The sequence below is a fragment of the Equus caballus genome, chromosome 28 (assembly GCF_041296265.1).
Source record: "Equus caballus isolate H_3958 breed thoroughbred chromosome 28, TB-T2T, whole genome shotgun sequence".
Lineage (NCBI taxonomy): Eukaryota > Metazoa > Chordata > Mammalia > Perissodactyla > Equidae > Equus > Equus caballus.
This window is the reverse complement of record NC_091711.1, coordinates 41,377,233-41,397,042: the sequence shown is the minus strand read 5'-3', so window position 1 is coordinate 41,397,042 and position 19,810 is coordinate 41,377,233. Positions and strand designations below refer to the sequence as shown.

At 49.3% G+C, this 19,810-nt stretch overlaps 1 protein-coding gene across 1 annotated transcript; it reads right to left on the bottom strand.

Annotated features, from left to right (window-relative positions):
- Positions 1-14,950: 14,950 nt before the first annotated feature.
- APOBEC3Z1B (apolipoprotein B mRNA-editing enzyme-catalytic polypeptide-like 3Z1b) lies at positions 14,951-18,893 on the bottom strand. Its single transcript, NM_001163680.2, has 4 exons — positions 18,786-18,893; positions 17,762-17,906; positions 15,766-16,054; positions 14,951-15,337 (listed from the first exon to the last, which is right to left on the bottom strand). Exons 1-4 carry the CDS (start codon positions 18,812-18,814, stop codon positions 15,126-15,128), a joined length of 675 nt encoding a protein of 224 aa, NP_001157152.2. The 5' UTR covers positions 18,815-18,893; the 3' UTR covers positions 14,951-15,125.
- Positions 18,894-19,810: the final 917 nt, after the last annotated feature.

Here is a 19,810-nt window from a genome sequence, read left to right as displayed (position 1 = left end):
GGGGGCCCACCCTCATGACCTCATCTAACCTTACTCACCACAAAGGCCCCATCTCCAAACACTGTCACACCAGGGTTAGGGCTTCAGCACAGGAAGTTGGGTGACACGAGTGTTCAGTCCACCACAGCCCGGGACACAGAGGATTCCTTCTGCTGCCTCACGGGCGGTGACGGTTTGCCCCGTCCCCACTGCACGGGGTGGGCTGCTGCCTGGCACCAGAGCAGAGGCTCCAGACCCCACATCTGCCTTCCCGGAGGTCGTGTTTGCTGCCGCCTTGGGAGGCCCAGAACGCAGGGGATTTTTAGCTGGGCCATTGCTGCCCTAAGGATGGAGATCTCCTGGTGGGAATAAAAAGGAGCAAAGGACGTGGGGGCGTCTTCCCAGAAGATTACTTAACAGCAGGTGTTCACGGGAGGAGCGCTCAAGGAAACTGAGGGCCAGCTGTCCCTGCAGCTGCGCCATCTCAGGGGGAGGTGCTGTGGGGAGAGTCACCCTCTGCCCTGGGTGTGATGGACAAACGAAGAACAAGCCATGGGTCCCCCCTGCTGCTCCCCCATCAAGGCTCTTGCCCCATCACCTCTCTTTGCCTGTGTGGATTCCCTTTGATACCGGCCCTGATACCAGTTTCCCTACATTAAACCCAGCATATATGGGGTTAAAACCACAGCACTGGGGCCAGCCTGGTGGCGCAGTGGTTAAGTGGGCATGTTCCACTTCTCAGGAGCCCGGGGTTAGCCGGTTCGGATCCTGGGTGCGGACATGGCACCACTTGGTAAAAGCCATGTTGTGGTAGGTATCTCACATATAAAGTAGAGGAAGATGGGCATGGATGTTAGCTCAGGGCCAGTCTTCCTCAGCAAAAAGAGGAGGATTGGCAGTAGTTAGCTCAGGGCTAATCTTCCTCAAAACACACAAACAAACAAACAAAAAAACCCAAAGCACTCATTCCCTGCTTACTCCCTGGCTTCCTGCCTTCGGAATCCACTATCCTCCATGGAGACAGATACCGCCAAGGACAAGCACCTGGATTCATCATCTCCTCCCCGAAAAGAGATACAGGCTGGTGGGAAAGCTGCTGGCCAGTGAGGTCACAGGCTTCCTCCTCTCTGCAAGTAGTCTCAAGGCCAAATACAGGCTGATGGGAAAGCTCTGACCAGCAAGGCCGTATGCTCCCCCTCCCCTACCTAAAACCCCAAATAAAAACCCTTCCTTTTAGCTTTTCGGGGAGTTTGGGATTTCAGCATTAGCTGCCCTCTCTCCTTGCTCAGCGCTGTGCAGTCATAAAATTCCTACTTTCTTCCACTACCCCCGGTGTCAGAGATTGGCTTGCTGCGCAACGGGTGAGGAACTCACTTCAGGTTCGATATCACCTTGGTTGCCTCCATATCCTTTATTCCATGGCCATGACAGGTGGTGTTTCCATACAGCCACGGAGATGTTCCCCTCTGTACTGTCTCACCTGCAGAGAGAAGGGTGAGGGCCAATGCTCCTTCCAGGCGACCTGAGGGTGGAGGGACCACACGCAGTTCCGAGGGCCCCAGGAAGCAGCTGGGCATTCATGGCCCAGATGCTGTGGACCCTCTCCCCCGATTCACCCTGGTACCCAGAGATTCCTCAGCTCCTCCGAGCGCCCCAGGCCCTCCTCAGGGATACTGGCGCCTGCGTGAGTTGGGGAAAATGGGACCAAATGGTGGATCTCTGGAAGGATCCATCCAAGGAGCTGTAGGGGTCTGGAGCACTCCTGGTTTCAGGGAGGGCAGAAGGCAGAGCCAGCCTGTCTGTTTTGACCCACAGCTGGCGAGCCCCCCACCCCCGCCCCCTGACTGTCTGTGTGTGGCCCAGGCTCCAGGTCACGGTCAGCTCTGAGGGCGGGCTCAGGTCAGGGGCCCTGAGGCAAGGACGGCAGAGCAGCCCCCCAACTCTGAGCAGCCAGAGTCCATGGAGCGAGAAATCAGGAGGAAACCCCTGCGCCTGCCGCCTGCCCAGCCTCTTTTTATGTTGTGTGAATTTCGCCTCAATATATTAAAAAAGAAATAGAGCACATGAATAAACCCAAACCGCTCAGGTAAAAGAATCATTAATTCAATTTTATCCACAACCACGCATGCACACACACGCGGGCATAGCCAACTGTACCAACATGATTTAATGCGTTTTATTTACTTCCCCCTGGTTTATAATGCCACATCTTTTTAAAAAACAAGTATATATATGAAACAATTAGATGTGTGTTTGCCTCTGTGTTTGTGTCCATGTGTATACGTGTGTGTGTATCGCTGTGTTTATTTCTGTGTGTGACCATGTGTACATGTCTGTTTGCGTATATGTGTGTGTCTGTCCTAGAGAGAAGAGTCACTCCTAACGGTTTCCAGTAGCCTTCCAAGGAAGGGCTTTTCCTGGGGCCAAGCGGGTCTCTGGGTGACTCGCCACCATCTCTTACTCCTGAGACAGGCACAGTGGTGGTGGTGAGCGTAAAGGAACCTGGGAAGTCTCAATTGCTCCGCATTTGAATTAGGAAGAAGTTGGGGTGCTGAATGGAGGGGATAACCCAGAAAGCATGGGGACAAGGCCATATCGGAGGGGCCTTATGGGGGCTGGGGGTGGGGAGAGTGAGAGACAGGGTGGGGGTGCGATTTGAGACGCAGGTGGGTCAGGAGGCCGACTGGGGGCAGAGTCCCTGGGTCAAGGGAGGGAATGCTCTTCCTTGGGACGTGTGCCTCCTCCTTCATTTCTCCAAAAACTCCTCAGTAATGTCTGTAATAGTCAACTGTTCTAGGGTGTGTGTTTGCTGTCTTGATAACATGGTGAAGAGCTGAGTCCGCTGAAGTCAGCTGCTGGCCAGGGCTCCGTTCACTCTCGGCTCCTGTCCTGGGCTCCCGTCTGGGAATCTTCCATCACCTGCATCTCCATTGGGTCCTGCGCTGCAGGGAACCCCGGGCATGTGTGTTTCAATCATGGAATTCTGTAAACAAAGAGAAGAGTACAGAATAGAACAGATACCGTGTGCTCACCACCAAGATTTAATAGATACTATGTTACCCCATATTTGCTACAGATCTCTCTAAATATTTGTCTGAAAATATATAACCATTATATAGAGATAGACATAGAGTATCCATTCCTGCTGCTTCTTGTCCTTCCACAGATAACCACATCCTAAAACTTGTGTGTTTCCCTCTCTTCCACGTTTCCCCGGTTTTACTACTTACATATGTATCTTTCCATAAACAGTATGTGGCGCTTTTTTCCCACCATTTCTTAGGTGATAGCATTCGTATCTATTTTTCCGGCCTATCTATTTTGCTTTTTCACTCAACATTATGCTACTGTGATTAGTCCACGTTCCCACATGGAGATCCAATTCTGGCTTTGGTTGTGGCTACAGTCTCCCACCGCAGCATTGGAAGGCAATGGAAATATTCTCCTACATGGGAGAAGTTAGATTGCTCGCCCTTTCCCACCACTGCTGACAGCCTGGCAGGGGTCCCCTGTTGTGTACTTGTGAGCAAGTTTGTCTAAGGAAGGCTCTAGAATGGAAAGTGCTGGCAAGGGGGTATGGATATCTTCACCCATACCTGGCATTGCCAAATTGCTTTCTGGAGCCCTTGTGCTGACAAACGCCCCAGGAGAAATGCAAGCCTAACCATCCCCCACATCCTCCCCGACACCGGCCTTACCACGCCACTCACTTTCCCAGCCTGGTGGGATGTGAGAAGCTACTCCACTGAGGTTTTATTTTATATTTTCCTGATTTCTACTGAGACCAAGCGTCTTTTCAAATTTTTCTGTCCGTTCTGTTTTCCTCTTTTATAAAACTGTTGGCTGAATCCCTTGTGTATTTTTCTACTAGGTAGTTTGTCTTTCCTTATTGCTTCAAAAGAATTTTCAGATATTCTGAATAGTAACCCTTTGTCAGTTCCATCCGTGCAAATACTTTCTTCCAATCTGTGGCTAGGCTCCTAGTTTAGGATATCTTTCCATATGTAGATGTTTTAATATTCAATGTTTTCAAATGTATCAATTTTTCCGTGTATGTATGTGATAGGACATAGATATCTAATTTTTAATTTTGTATATGGATGGCCAATACAAGAAGAATTTAATGAATTTCTATCCATGTCCCCCTGTCCTACTGATGTGTAATGCCATAAACTTATTTAATATATGTGTGTGTGTGTATCTGTGTAGGTGTACGTCGGAGATATTGTGGGGTGGGTTCCAGACCACCGCAATAAAGCAAATATTGCACTAAAGCGAGTCATATGAAATTTTTGGTTTCCCAGTGCATATAAAAGTGATGTTTACACCATACTGTGGTCTATTAAGTGTGCCATAGCAGGATGTACAAAAGAACAATGCACATACCTTAATTTAAAAAAACTTTATTGCTCAAAACCGCTAGCCGTCATCTGCGCCTTCAGCGAGTCATAATCTTTTTGCTGGTGGAGGGTCTTGTGAAAAATGCAATATCTGCAAATTGCAATTAAGTGAAGCGCAACAAAACGAGGTATGCCTGTATGTGTGTGTACATGTGTGTGTATATATGCCTCATGTGGGTACATATGTGCCTATATGTATGTCCATGTGTGTATATGCATGTATGTGTGTATATAGGTATATATGCCTGTCTGTGTGTACATGTGTGTGTATATGTATAGGCTGTCTGTGTGTACATGTGTATATATATGTATGTATATGTATAGGCTGTCTGTGTGTACATGTGTATATATATGTATGTATATGTATAGGCTGTGTGTGCGTGTGTGTGTATATGTATGTATATGTATAGGCTGTCTGTGTGTGCGTGTGTGTGTATATGTATGTATATGTATAGGCTGTCTGTGTGTACGTGTGTGTGTATATGTATGTATATGTATAGGCTGCTGTGTGTACGTGTGTGTGTGTATATGTATAGGCTGTCTGTGTGTACGTGTGTGTGTATATGTATGTATATGTATAGGCTGCTGTGTGTACGTGTGTGTGTATATGTATGTATATGTATAGGCTGCTGTGTGTACGTGTGTGTGTGTATATGTATAGGCTGTCTGTGTGTACGTGTGTGTGTATATGTATGTATATGTATAGGCTGCTGTGTGTACGTGTGTGTGTATATGTATGTATATGTATAGGCTGCTGTGTGTACGTGTGTGTGTGTATATGTATAGGCTGTCTGTGTGTACGTGTGTGTGTATATGTATGTATATGTATAGGCTGCTGTGTGTACGTGTGTGTGTGTATATGTATAGGCTGTCTGTGTGTACGTGTGTGTGTATATGTATGTATATGTATAGGCTGCTGTGTGTACGTGTGTGTGTATATGTATGTATATGTATAGGCTGCTGTGTGTACGTGTGTGTGTGTATATGTATAGGCTGCTGTGTGTACGTGCGTGTGCATACATGTACATGTATGTATATATAGGCTGTCTCTGAACGCTCCTGCTCCACTGTTTTCTCTGTCTGTGCCTGGGCGCCTACCATGCCAGTCTCCCTAGGTCTTTAGAGCACATCTTAATTTCCGGTGTGGAGAGCTGCCTTATCTTCTTATTCTTTGAAATTGTATTAGTCCTTTATAGATCAACATGAATTTATGGACAAGCTTTTTCATGTTCCATGAAAAGTCCTCTTATCAACGTGCAGACCCGTTTTGAGGAGCATAGACGCTTTGTGACACTGAGTCTCCCCATCCGTTAACGTGGTACACACCTCAGTTTACACAGGTCTTCTCTCACGTTTTCAATGAGTCTTGTACTTTTTCATAAAGGCCTTATGTAGACTTCATCTACCTTTACGCTTTTGTTTGTGGCCACTCTCTGAGAACACTATTAATTTTTCTAAATTGAACTTGGATCTACCACCTTTGCCGAGACCTTGCTTCCTATTTCTAGTAGCTTCTATCCTTTTCCAATTCCTGTAGCTCTTGTTTTCTATTGTGGTCCTGGGGCACTGGCTTGGACTACAGCACAACATTGAACAGTGGCAGTCATGAAGGGCCTCTTTGTCTCCTTCCCCTTTAAGGAAAATTCTTCTAAGACAGGAAAATAGAAAATTATAAGTCCCATATTCTTTAAATCTTTCTTGGCGTGAATATTTGTTTGCCAATGGTTTAATTATGATTTTTTTTGCACTTATGTTTATAAATAAATATGGCTCTAATTTTTCTTTCTCATATTCTTCTTATCCAATTTTAAACCAAGAACATAGCAGCTGCCCAAAATCAACTGGGAAGGTTTAACTTTTTTCCAGTTTCCTGGGAAAGTTCAATTCTAATACTGACAGGGTTGATAACTCACCATAAACCTTCCAGGTGGGTGATTTGATATGGTTGTTCATGTGGACATTTTAACTAATCATTGCATTTCTTTAATGGTTTAAAGTTGAATCATGTATTCTATTTCTTTTGGTATCTTTTTCTCATTTTTTTTCTAGAAAATTGTCCATTCTGCCTCATTTTTCAAACTTATTGGTTTAAGTATGTTCATAGTATTCTCTTCTGACTCTTCACACCTTTGTAAGAAGTACAGAGACTTTCCAGTCTCTGTAGTGATGACCCCAATTTTTATTCATAATTTACTCTATTTTTGCTTTCTCTCTGTTTGCAGAGATTTTGCAGCTTTATCGTTTTCTTCAAAGAGCTAGGTTTCAATTTTAATCCTTTTGTTATTCCCTTTTCTAACTTCTTGAACTGATCACTTAAACTTCAAATATCAATTTTTTCTTTTCTTTTTCTTCTGCTTATTTGTGGGTTTTTTTGAGGAAGATTAGCCGTGAGCTAACTGCCGCCAATCCTCCTCTTTTTGCTGAGGAAGCCTGGCCCTGAGCTAACATCCGTGTCCATCTTCCTCTACTTTCTATGTGGGACGCCTACCACAGCATGGCTTCCCAACGGTGCCATGTCCACAGCCGGGATCCGAACCGGGGAAGCCCAGGCCACCAAAGTGGAATGTGCAAACTTAATCGCTGCACCACCCGGCTGGCCCTTCAATTTTTTCTTTTCTAATACATGCATTTAATGACATAAATTTTTCTCTTAAGTACTATTTTAGTTTATTCCACAAGTTAGATAGGTACTGTTTTTTAAAAAAATCAATGAATTCTAAATATGGCCAATTTTCACTACAATTGTGTGTTTAACACATGAAGCATTAGGAGAGGCAGTGTGCTGGGCTCAGGGAAACACGGGGATCTGCTTCAAATCCTGACACTCCCAGGCCAGAACTCTGCAACCTCGCCTGAACCCCCTGGAAATCCATACCCCTCAGTCCCCAGGCCGTGGGTTAATCAGAGCTCAGACTTAATCACGTCCCCCAAGAAGCAAATACACCACACAAAGTGTAATGAGCATTACAATTTTACTACATTCTGGAAAGACAAAGGAGGAAGGGAACAGTTCAGGGATGTATTAGTCAGGATTCAAACAAAACGCAGAGCCACTACAATATATATATATTTCATATAAGGATTTCATATAATGATTTCTCTTTTTCCCAGCCTTACTGAGGTATAATTGACAGACACAATTGTACATATGTAAAGTGTACGGTGTGATGAGCTGATATACATACACATTGTGAAATGATTGCCACAGTCAAGTTAATTAATCACATCCATCACCTCACACAATTGCCTTTCATGTAGTGAGAACCCAGGATTTACTCTCCCAGCAAATTTCAAGTCTACAATACAGCATTAATAACCGTAAGTGTTAATAACTAACCGTAACTATTAATAGTCACCATGCTGCACATTAGATCCTCAGAACTTACTCATCTTATAACTGAAAGTTTGTACCCTTGACCAACCTCTCCGCATCTCCACCACCCCAGCCCCTGGCAACCACCATTCTCCTCTCTGTTTCTATGAGTCCTACTTTTTTTTTTTTAATTCCACATATAAGTGACACCATACAGTATTTGTCCTACTCCGTCTGCCTTATTTCACTTAACATAATGCCCTCCAGGTTCATCCAGGTTGTCACAAACGGCAGGACTTCCTTCATTTTTATGGCCTAATAATATTCCATTATATATATATGAAATATACAGAGAGATATATAATAGCTTTTCTATCCACACATCTATTGAGGGACATTTAGGCTGTTTCCACGTCTTGGCTGTTGTGAATAACCTTGCAATGAACATGGGGGTGCAGATACCTCTTCAAGGTACTGACTTCGTTTCCTCCGAATGTATACATACCCAGAAGTGGGATTGCTGGATCCGACGGTACATGTACAGAAGGATCCCCTATAGGACTCTGAGTCTATGCAATTGTGGGGCTGCTGAGGCAGTCTCTAGAAGGTGCTGTCTTCCTGTTTGCGGCTGCAGCTTCAAGTCTGCAGGACGAGCAGTTGGGAAGGACGATGGATGTGAGGTGTGGGAGCGCAGGAGCAAGCTGGACCCCACAGTAAGAGCTGTGGGGCACACGGGGATGGACAGAAACCATGGGTTCCTCCTTGCCTCTGACCTTAGTGGTCCGGGTGTCCTGCTGGGGCCCTTGGTCACGGAGCTAAGGACGCACAGCTGGCCCCGGGGTCGGAGAAGCTCAAGGAGGAGGTGGGGGAAGCCCTTGCAGTTGCTGCTTCACACCAAGGAGATGAGTCACGTCAGCACCTCAATACGCAGCACACCAGGAAAGGCTGCTGCTTCACTTCCTCCTCTCAGTCGCCAGAACACAGGGATCTCTCCTGGCCCATCCTGATCCCAAACTACTGGAAAGGGAATTGTGGGAAATGTAGTGCACTGGGCCAGCCCGACACTTTGCAAAGCTGCCACAAGGGGGCAGAGCTTTGAGAATGTGACTGAGGCTGGGACGGTGCATGCAATCTACAGAATTGACAACTTAATGGGGAGCCCTCCCATCCACGAACATGGTATATCTCTCCATTTTTTTAGGTCTTTGCTTTCTCTTGGTAATGTTTTGCAGTTTTCAGTGTATGGGTCTTCTACGACTTTTGCAAGATGATGATTAATGCTCTGTTCTCAGAGACAGATTTCTGATAATAAGGTAATAGCAAACACTTCAATCATGCTTACTCTGGGTCAGGTGCTCTCCATAGTGTATGTGGATATAAAATAAACAAATTCATTGAAGCCTCACAACCACCTATGAGGAAGTTCTATTATCTGCATATCACAGGCCAATTATTTGGCTAAGTCACCTGCCAGATGTCGCCATCCAGTAAGGGGTGGAGGCAGGATTGGACCCAGGCAGCTGGCTCCGGCGTCCCTACTCCCACCACTACCCCACACTACTTGGTCATGGTCACCAGTGTTCCCACAAGTGTCCAACAGCACAGAGAACCCAGACTGACTCTCTGTGCATGTAAGATTTTAATCTTCTGTTCCTATTCGTGGAACTAGCTCTTGAATTATTTCAATGGCACAGCAAGATCGCTCTCCCTCAGTTGTTGCAGAGGGAAGGGGACATTTTCTTTCTTTTTTTCCTGCTTTTTCTCCCCAAATCCCCTTAGTACATAGGTGTGAGTCCTTCTAGTTGTGCCATGTGGGACGCTGCCTCAGCATGGCCTGACGAGCAGTGCTATGTCTGGGCCCAGGATCCAAACCAGCAAAACCGTGGGCCACCAAAGTGGAGCGTGCAAACTTAACCACTCGCTCCCGGGGCCAGCCCCTGACATTTTCATCGCTAGCTTATGTCATTCTGTATTTTGGAAGACCTGCAAATTTTTTTAGAATGAGGCCATTGAACTTAGTAGGAGAGCCAATAGCAGGCCAGCAGAGCCAGATCTCACAGGAAGAAAAGAAGTGAGCGAAAGATAGGATTTCCCTTGAAAAGAGCTTAGAACAAAAGCGTCACTTTCATCTCCTCCCTAGAGATCAGGGAAATGAAAATTAAGACCAATTAGATGGGAGGGAGAGAGAGAGAGAGGGAGAGGGGAGGGAGAGAAAGAGGGAAACAGAAGGGAGGGAAGGAGATGGAGGCAAGGAGGTAGAGGGAAAGAAGGAGGGAGAGAGGGAGGGAGGCAGAGGGGATGGAAGGGGGACACAGGATTGGGGACAAAGCAGAGAGTGAAGCTGAGGTGAGCACAGGGAGGACAGAAGAGAGGCTGCAGGGAGCAAGGGAGACAAAGGAAAACCCACAGAAGGAAGGTCTCCCCAGAAAGGGTGGGAAGGGCCAGAGACCGGGGAGGTGGGGAGAGTAAGCCAGAGGGAGAGAGAGAGAGGGCCGGGGGCGCCTCCCCCCAGGATGCCTGCTGGTGCCTGTGTGCTGGCTGGGCCAGGGCTCAAAGGCCCTCCCTGGTGGAGCACAAAGTCTTCCCAGCGTTCTGCAAACTTCCGTGGGAGAGGAGATGGTCAGCTTCCAGGAGGGAGCAGAGGCTGCCCGGCCACACATGCCCCTCTCCAGCGCCTGTATGTCTCGGACCCCAAATCTCGCCCCCAGTGTCACCTACAGTCCTAATTCAGGACACTCCCCTGGGGACTAGCTAGGCCCTCCTCACCAGACCCCTGCCAGGCAGCTGACCCCTGGAAGCCATCATCTCCATGAGGCCTCAGGCGTGGGCAGGGTCTCAGCTCCTGCAGATCTGCTGGAGGTCCCTGTAGAAGTCGGGCCTCAGGCTGAGGTCACGTGCTCAGTCAGGATCTGGGCCATGGTCTGGGCACATAAGGACGAGGGCTCCAGGAAACGCACCTGTGTGGCTCCAGCTTCTCCCGAAGGTCCATGGGAATACGGGCGCATCTCCACGGGGCAAGATCCCGGCCCCCAGAGGAGGAGGGAGCGGGGCGGTAGGTTGGGAGACCATGCAAGCCAGATGAGGGTCCTCAGGCTCAGCCTTTTGGAACCCTGCTCTCTGCCCAGGGAAGGCGAGGCTGATGCCTCATTCATTCACCAGTAATGGTGAACTGAGCACCTTCTCGGGGTCATGCCTCGGTTGGGGGCCTGGAATGCAGGGGTGACCGGGCCTGACCTCCTGGAGACCAGCCCAGGGGAGACTGGGAAGATCCCCGAGTGGCCGTGGTGGCAGCTCTGCTCCAGGGCTGGAGGGAATGGCTCTGGCGGCCTTGTGACTGGTGTTGGCCACCCCAACATGGTCCAGGGAGGCCTGTGGGAGTGTGGGAGGAACTTTGAGGGGCGACCTGGGACTCGGGGTTCCTTCTGTGTCGCCTCCACCCAACTCCACGCTGCCAGCGTCTTAGGTCTAAACTTGATGGGAAGAAAGGTGTCCGAAGGAGGAAATCTCTAGAGTTTTACCTTTTTCCCTGCACATGGGGCGTGTCTGTGCCTGTCCCTGGCTGACACCTGCTGTGAAGGACGTCAATGTCTAGCAAGACGGGGTGACACCAGCCAGTTGCTCCAGACGCATGGGTAGGGGTTGTGCTGCCCTTTGGCCCTTCGGCCCTGTGGCCAGTGGGTGGAGGTGGAAGCCCCTGGAGGCCTCGGGCACCTGGGGGCCAGAGCGGGAGGAGGCAGGGAGGCTGCAGCGCTGTCCTGGGGTCCCTGCAGGCCCTTGTTCCTCTCTAAGCCCCACGCCTGGGCCCAGCCAAGAAGCTTTCGTTTCCTTTGCTGGTGGCCTCCCAGCTGCCCTGCCCTGAATTCAGGCTGGTCCCTGTGGCTACATCTCATCCTTTTCTCTGCTGGACTTGGGGCCACGGTCATTCCAAGACCCAGGGCTGGCGGCTCCCTCCCTCAGGCCCTCCTACGTGTGATGACTGCCCCCAGCCCTCCCGTCCCAGGACATGGACTGTCCCCACCTCCCCTGGGCTTGACAAAAACACTTGGTTATTTTCGTCACAAACAATTTGAGATAATAACTAGAACTATGACTGACACTCAGGAGAGATCAGAATTTTCAGAAGGTTATGTAATTTTTAAAATATTTGTGTTAATAACATTTATCCATACAATGTTACGCAAGAAGGTTTGTTATCATTTATTTGATAATGCTTTCCATGTAATTTAACATGCCAAATAAGTTTAATTAGTCTATTATCTCCCTCTTTTCAGACAGAACCAATTCTTTGAGAAGTCCTAGGGCTGATGGGAAATTCTCAAAGTTTCCTTTTTAAGTCAAAAGGAAGACTTTAATTTGGAGGAGGCGAGTTTGTCAAAAATATCAAAACGTTTTAAAACGCTTGGTAAAATGGAAACAATGTTTAGCTATCGATTGACTCAGGATGACAGCAGAAGCAGTCAAAGGCACAGAGAGTCAAACACTCAAACAACCCGTCATAGGTGGACCTCAGTCCTTGTAAACGTAGGAAATTATTTTATCAAAACACACATTTTCTGTCGTTTAGGTAAACTTACTCAAAAATTAAAAAGTCCTTTTCTACCCTCTTTATCAATACAAGACCAAAAGTCCCAGGGAATTATCTTTATAGGTGAGAGAGAGAGGAAGCCAAATTCTACTTTTGTACCAGCTTACTTTTGATACTGAAATTAAATTAATTTCAATCTTAGCCAACTTGACCATGCACAAAACTCCTCAGGGTTTTCCTTCCACAAACCTTCTGCCATTACTTTTTACATTCAGAATTTGTCCCATGCCTTCTTTCCTTTTTTCTTCTTTCCTAGTACTTTAGGACAAATTTATCTTTCTTAATAGAACAAACAAAATATCTCTATTCTTTATACCTTCTTTACTGAAAACATACATTTTACTTTCCTTGCATATAGACCTTTTAGAAACATGTGCTTTCTAATAGAAAATTTCTCAGCATGTGCAAAACATGTTTATCAATAAACTCAAGCATCTTTTAGTTTCTTTGAGCCAAGAAATCAAGGCAGATAAATCTATGCTTAGTAGTCAATTTCCAATATTTTATCTTATGTGGAAATGGCTGAGATAGTCAACAAATTTTTATCATCTAACTTAATGTAGCAAAACTCTAAGTTTCAAATTACCAAAAAGATTTTGCAAGCTATTTTTCAAGCATATATATATATATATACATACACCATAAAACGTAATTATTGCACCCAAAACTATTTCTAGTTTGTATCTATTTAAATTGTGTTCCAAACAGTTATGTTTAGATTACTCTCAAAATCTTAATGTGATATTAAGACAGTCAGCCGTCATCTTGACTTGTTTTAAGTACCTCTACCATAACACACAATTATTGTTAAAAAGTTCCTCCAGAAACCTCTTCATATCTATTTAGTTTTCTTCTTCCCAATAATTATATTTTTATTGCCTACAAAACCTTCATGAGACATCAGACAAAATCAGCTGTTATTCTCAATTATTATGTTTTGCTGACAACTTATGTAACAGAGAGAATGTTTGTACCACATCCCAACTTGATAACTCTGAAAACATATTTATTTTTATCAAAGCAATAAACTTAAGCAAGTTTGCCTTTACCAAAGATCATTTTATGTCATGTCCTGAAAAACATCTGAGCTAGTTTCTATTACATTTATAAATAACTTATAAAAGTGTTTATTCCAAACCAATTAAATAGAGCTCCTTTAGAACTTAGATCATCTGGAGGCAGACAAATACAGGCAGAGACACACAGACGCAAACAGACACATTCAAAATTTGAACCAGGTCTCGCGTACAAAACGCAAAAGTGGGGCCAGCCCCGTGGCTGAGAGGTTAAGTTCACACGTTCTGCTGCGGGTGCCAAGGGTTTTGCCTGTTCAGATCCTGGGCGGGGACATGGCACCACTCATCTGGCCGTGCTGAGGCAGCATCCCACATGCCACCACTAAAGGACCCACAGCTAAAAATATACAGCTGTGTTCCAGGGGCCTTTGGGGAGAAAAAAAATAAAATCTTAAAAAAAAAAAAAAAAACCTCAAAAGAACGGTTGGATCCAAACTGTTTTTCTGGAAGTTGGACCTGTTCAGATAACAAGCGACTTCTGTCAAAGATTTTTTTCTTTTTGCTAACAGATGTCTTTTGTAGCCATTTTTGAAATCATTTTGTCTTTTAGAAGTTTCTGTATCTTAATCAAAGACTGCATCCCATCGTGAAAGGTTTTTAATCCTTTCTTTGAAGGATGCCCCCATTCTGTATACCTCCCGTGTCTCATACTAAATGACTCCTCTCCCCCAGCCCTTGACAGTCATTGGGTGAGGCTGGGACACAGTTTGGCCCCTGACATGTCAGCAGATGTCTGTGAGGAGAGACCTGGGAGCCCCGGTTGCCTGGAACGCCTTGTGCAGGACGCCCAGCTGCCAGGGCTGGACTCCGCGTGGTTCCTGCACGTAAAGGGCGGAGCCATCCTCTGAGCAGCAAAACTCCCCCTCAGCTTCCTCTCCAAGGCAGAGGACTTAGGAACGAGGAGAAGGCTGGAGTGAGTCCCAGCCACCCGTCTAGCTGCACATTTAAATGCTCCCTCCCAATTCTTAGACTTGGTCTTTCTCTGTCTCTTATCACGTGGCCTTTTCAAAAACAGTGGTCATTTCAAAAACAGTACTGCTAGCAGTGTGATAGGTTGTCCATGAGGGAAGGTTTTCTAGATTCCCCTCCTACAGGGTTTAGCTGATTGTTACTCACAACAGATGGAAATAGTGCGACCACTGCCCCCCCCCGCCCCCGGAAGGTCCACTAAGAAAGAGCACGGAGTTGGCACATTAGCAGGTGTTTATTTAAATATATGGACTTCATCATACATTTACAGAGAAAAAAATCAGCGTTAGATTCTTAGTATTTCACTGTACTGCTCTGGGTTTAAAATCAATTAGAATAATTATTTCTCTAAAAATTTAAGACTATTCTGATAGTGTTGAGTGTAGTCTTACTGATGTTTATCCGGAACCTAAGACAGATGTTATGAAAAGTAAATCCACTCGGAGGTTTTTTTTCTGAAACTGTTTCTTAGGAGCTTCCGAGGCTTTTGCTGGTTTCCTTGGATCAATGTGGACATGGTGGTGAATGGTGTGTTCGCATTTCTTGATAGAAAGTGCTTTGATGTGTGGTTCAGTGGAGGGCTCCTGCCTTCTTTAGAGAGAGTAAGGTCCATCCTTTGTTGTTCCTGAGTCGAGGGTGAGCAGTTGTAGCTGGGTGGAGCAGGGAGTGGAAAGGTGGAAAGAGGACACAGGTGCGGGGCAGTCACCAAGATGGAGGAGGAGAGAGGAGGAGGGAGGGGAGAAAGCAGAGAGCTTGTGAGAAGGGAAGGGAGGCATGGAGCTGGCCACCCAGGAGGGACTAGATCACCCAGAGGAGCCTCTGAGTGAGTGAAAGGAAGGGCCAGGGACAGGATGGGAGGGAGGAAAGTAGAGGGGAGGCAGGGAGGGAGGAGCAGTCGGCTGTAGAATGCGCTGCAGCTCCATGGACCAGTAGCGACTCTCAGCATCCAGCTCATCCCAGGCCTGGAAGGTCCTTCCCTGGTTGTCCACGAAGGTCTTCCAGCAGTGCTCAAACTCTGAAGGGACAGGGGACATGAGGCTGAGACCCACCTGGGAGGGGCAAGGGCCAGAGTCTGGCTGACTCTTAGGGACAGTATTCCCCATCAATTTCACTGCCCTCTTTTCTCTGTTCTCCCCAGGAACTTAGCCGTCAAACTCTTTCTTCCAACTGGAAGCTGAGCCAGCCCAATTCTCCTCCTTTCTGGAAGCCCCACATCCTTCTTGCACCTCCACCCAACCTCCCTTCCCTCCCTAGGACCAGCTCGCCTCCCTGAACTCTCCCTTCCACTAGCCCCACAGTCCTTTCCAGAGTCTAGCATCACCCCTGCAAGCCACAGACAAAGGCTCCTCCCCCAGGGATTTGCATCCTGCCCATCCTTTTCTAGCAACTTCCTACAGGCTTCTCCCTGCCCCTGGACCCCATCCCCAGAACAGGAGTGCTGACCTTTTGAGGTCATGATGGCGATTTGGGCCCCAGCCTCCTGCAGGGTGCGCAGTCCCTCCCTGTAGTCTCCATTCTCTCCCTTGGTGTAGATGCGGGAAGCGAAGATGCGCAGGCTCACGTGGCTGTTCTCCCGCAGGAACTCAGCCAGTCTCTGAGCACACACAGCACAGGGGCTCCAGGAGATGAAACAGGTGACCCTGTAGCACAGATCCTGGTCCAGGTTCCAAGAAGAGATCAGGTCCAGGAAGCGCATCTCTGCGTGGCGGGGTGGCCCGGCCATGTGACCACCCTGAGTGGAGAAGAAGAAGAAAAGTGTTCTGTCGTTTGCTGTGCACAGGGGGAGGGCAGCACAGGGGGAGCAGGGGAGGCACTGGCCTCAGCACAAAACTAGAGGGGCGGGGCGCCCACCTCAGCATCAAGATGAATCAGATGTCCATGCAGTGTTTACATGATCAAACACAATGCAACACTCCGTGGTGAACACACATCCCCACTTTACACAGGGCCGGCTCCGTAGCGCTGCCTTCATTTCAGCTCAGCTCTCTGTGGATCCCCACAGCACTGACACTGACCAGCCTTTATTTCTCCTCCCCAAAGCCCCAGAGCACAGCTGTATTTCCTAGCTGTAAGTCCTTCTAGTTCTTCGTGAACCACCACAGCACGGCTGCTGACTGATGGGTGCTGTGGTTTCTCAACCGGGAAACCATCCTGGGTCGCCGAAGCAGAGCGCGCTGAGCTGTAACTGCTGGGCCCTCAGGGGTGGCTCTGATCAGTCTTCATTTACATTCTTTGCAATCCTTCATCAAGGAATGTGTGTTAATTTTTATTTTTAAACTATTGCATTAAAATAGGGCCAGCCCCGTGGCTAAGTGGTAAAGCTTGGCATGCTCAACTTCAGCGGCCCAGGTTTGGGTCCTGGGTGAAGACCTACACCACTCATCGGTGGCCATGCTGTGGTGGTGTCCTACAAACAAGGTAGAGGAACACTGCCACAGGTGTTAGCTGAGGGCCAATCTTCCTCAGCAAAAGAAAAAAGGAAATCAGATGCATCTTGATGACTGAGTTTGTCGAGCTCCTGGAGCTGGGTGCAGAGGTAAGTGCCTTCAGCAGCCTCACCTGGTCTGGCCCCACAGGGAGGAGATGAAGAGCCGGCGGAGTCAACGAGGAGGCCGGGTGCCGCCAGGCTCATGGACTTGATGCCACAGAAATGGGTGCTTCCTCCGTGGAGGAATCCACCCGCTCTCTGTCTACTCCCCTCCCCTGTTCCCACCCATGCACCAACAATTCTGCAAGCTTCTGCTCTGGGCTTCGCCCTGTGCTGAGCCCAAGTGTGTGAGGTCCTCGCTGTGCAGGGAGGAGAGGGGTGAGGGGAGCCAAGGGGAGAGGTGCCTGGGCTCAGAGGATGGTGATTTGCCCAAACTGCAGAGTGACAGATTCTCCACCAGAAGCTGAGAAGAAGTCAGGCTGCCGGTGCAGGTGCAGAGACCTTGGGCGGGAGTGTGATGGGGGCACGAGGGCTAGCGGGGCGTCCCTGGGCTCAGAGCAGCCGGCCGTGCAGTGTGTGGAGCAGCGCCATTGCCCGGATCTCCTAAGTAATGGGCTGGGGTCCGGTCAGGCGCCCCAGGAGTCACCAGAGGGAGCACCGGGAGCCAACACAACGTGCACTCTGAGACCAGAGGCTGCCCCAGGACGCTTGTCCCAACTGCCTTCCCTCTATCCAGACCTATCCTCACAGGCACAACAGGAGGGGTTTCTGGAGCCTGGGGTGACACTGGGCTGGTGGTGCCACCCTGGGACACTGTGACTAGTTCCTGACGTGTGGCTGAAGCCGCCAATCCCAGCAGAAACGGACCCCACCTGACCCCAGGTGGAGCCGCAGCAGCTGCGGGGACGAGGAGGGAGAGCTCTGTGGGACACCCTGTGAGCCAAGAAGCTTCTCCCCTGAGGGTCCCAGGACTGGGACGTCCCGCAGCTGCAGTAGGGCTGGGTCAGTCACCTGGTTGTGCAGGAAGTCCTTGTCCTGGCCTGGCGGGACCCTGTAGTCGCCATCCGGGAGCTCCACCTCATAGCACAGATAGGTCGCCTTCTGCCAAACCACATTGTTGAAGTTCTCAGTGAAGGTGTCTTCAGGCATCAGGCGTCTGGGGCAAAGGTGGGAGAAACCCAAAGACGTGGGGCTCCCTCAGGGACCACTCAGTGCTGTTCCCTCCCCTCTACACCCCTTCCCCCTCCACCCTGAGCTCCCTCCCATGCCCCCACATCACAGCCAAACCAAGAGATGACTGGCTTCCACTCTCTTTGCTGGAGCCACCAGGCGTCCCTCTCTGACACCGTCTGGGAGCCCCTGGGGACATCAGCCTCATCCTTGAGCCAGGGTCTCCCCCAGGAGCAGTGCAGGGGGCTCAGCGCCTCCGATGTGGCCCTCTCCCTCTGCCTGGAGTAGCCGGGTCACCTCTCCTGGCCTCACCCTCCCAGCTCGCTCCCCGCTGACCCACTCCCCTGCGGGAAGTGGACCCACTGGGGCTTTTTCCTCTTGTCTTCAGGGTTAAATTGAGCCACAAGCTGCATCGGGGCCAAACACAGTCCAGAGTGGGACCACGGGGGAAAGAGAATGCAAGAGACTATGCTCCTCACAGAATCACCGAACATTTTTCTACCTGTGGGAATCATGTGTGTCCTAGACAAAATCCAAATCCTAAAGGGAAAGTGACCTCCTCACCCACAGTTCAGAGGCGATGCCTAAGCGGAAATGATAGATTTCAGAGGGGATTGGAGGAAGAGGAGGAACGGGGACCAGCAAGGAGGAGACCCCAGGAGCCTGGGGGATGCGGGCTGGACAAGCAGACTGGGCATCAGCTGAGGGGTCACAGCTGGACCGAAGATGGGCCAGCAGGAGACAGACAGAGAAGAGGAGGAGCCCCCGGGGGTCTGGAGGAGCCCTGAGGGGAGCAGGCGAGTCCCCATCAGTGAACCCGGAGGAGGGGGCTCCAGAGCAGGAGTGCTGGGGGGATGGGTGGTACCTGGCCATGGGCGCTGCACTGGCCTCCATGTCTCAGTCCCTTCACTGTCCCTGGTTCTGTGTCCTCTGCTCCTCTGCCTGCTCACAGTGGGTGTCCTCCTTCTGGGATGCTCTTGAAGGACCCAGGAGCCTTATATACCATCGAAGCACTTCCATGGAAGCTGCTGAGTGTGTGATGCTGGGCCCCACCTCTTCCTGAGCTCAGGCCATTCATGCCACCCTCGGGAGTGGCACAGAAGCAGGAACTTCTCTGCCCCAATGTCACACCCTAAGTCTTCGATGACAAGTTTAGGTTTTGGTTTCTCTGTTCTGACAACAGTCCTACCTGGAAGCCTCCTGGACTGACCAGGCGACAATGAGATCTGGGGAGGGAGTGGTCCCTCGACAGCAGGGACCAGCAGGGCACCGGGTCAGAGGACAGATGTCCATACCCTGAGGAAGGCCCTGGTGCAGGACACAGAGCCCCAGCGGGCAGGCTCCAGGGCGCCCATCCTGAATCTCCCACAGCAGCAGCACAGGGCATGGCCTAGTCCAGGTTCCTTGGGGCCTGCTGAGTGGAGGGGCCTGTGGGGAGCCAGTGGGGAAGGAAGAATCCAGTCCGAGAGACAGGCAGCCGGCCTTCACCCCTCATGCTGGAAAGAAAGGGGACTGCTGTGTGCTGAGCTCTCCTTAGGAGCCAGCCAGATAAGGACAGCAAGTGGACATGGAGCCTTCACTCCCTCCCTGGTTACATGGAGGAGAAAAGGACGGCTCCCAAAGGGGACGGCCCAATCATGACCACACAGGGTGCAGATGGATGCAGGATGGCCACCCGCCTGAGAAAGGGCCTCGCCTGTGCTCCTTTCTGTCCACCTCAGGAACTGAGGAAAGGGGGCGATTTGTATTCCAGCCCCAGGTGGGACCCTGTGCCCCAGCCAGCCGTGCTTTTCCCTGAGGGGCTGCCCCTCTGTCCCACAGACTTCCCCATACTGCTTCCCCTCAGACCATCCCATCCTGGCCCGGTGCTCACTCTCAGGGGAGATGCCC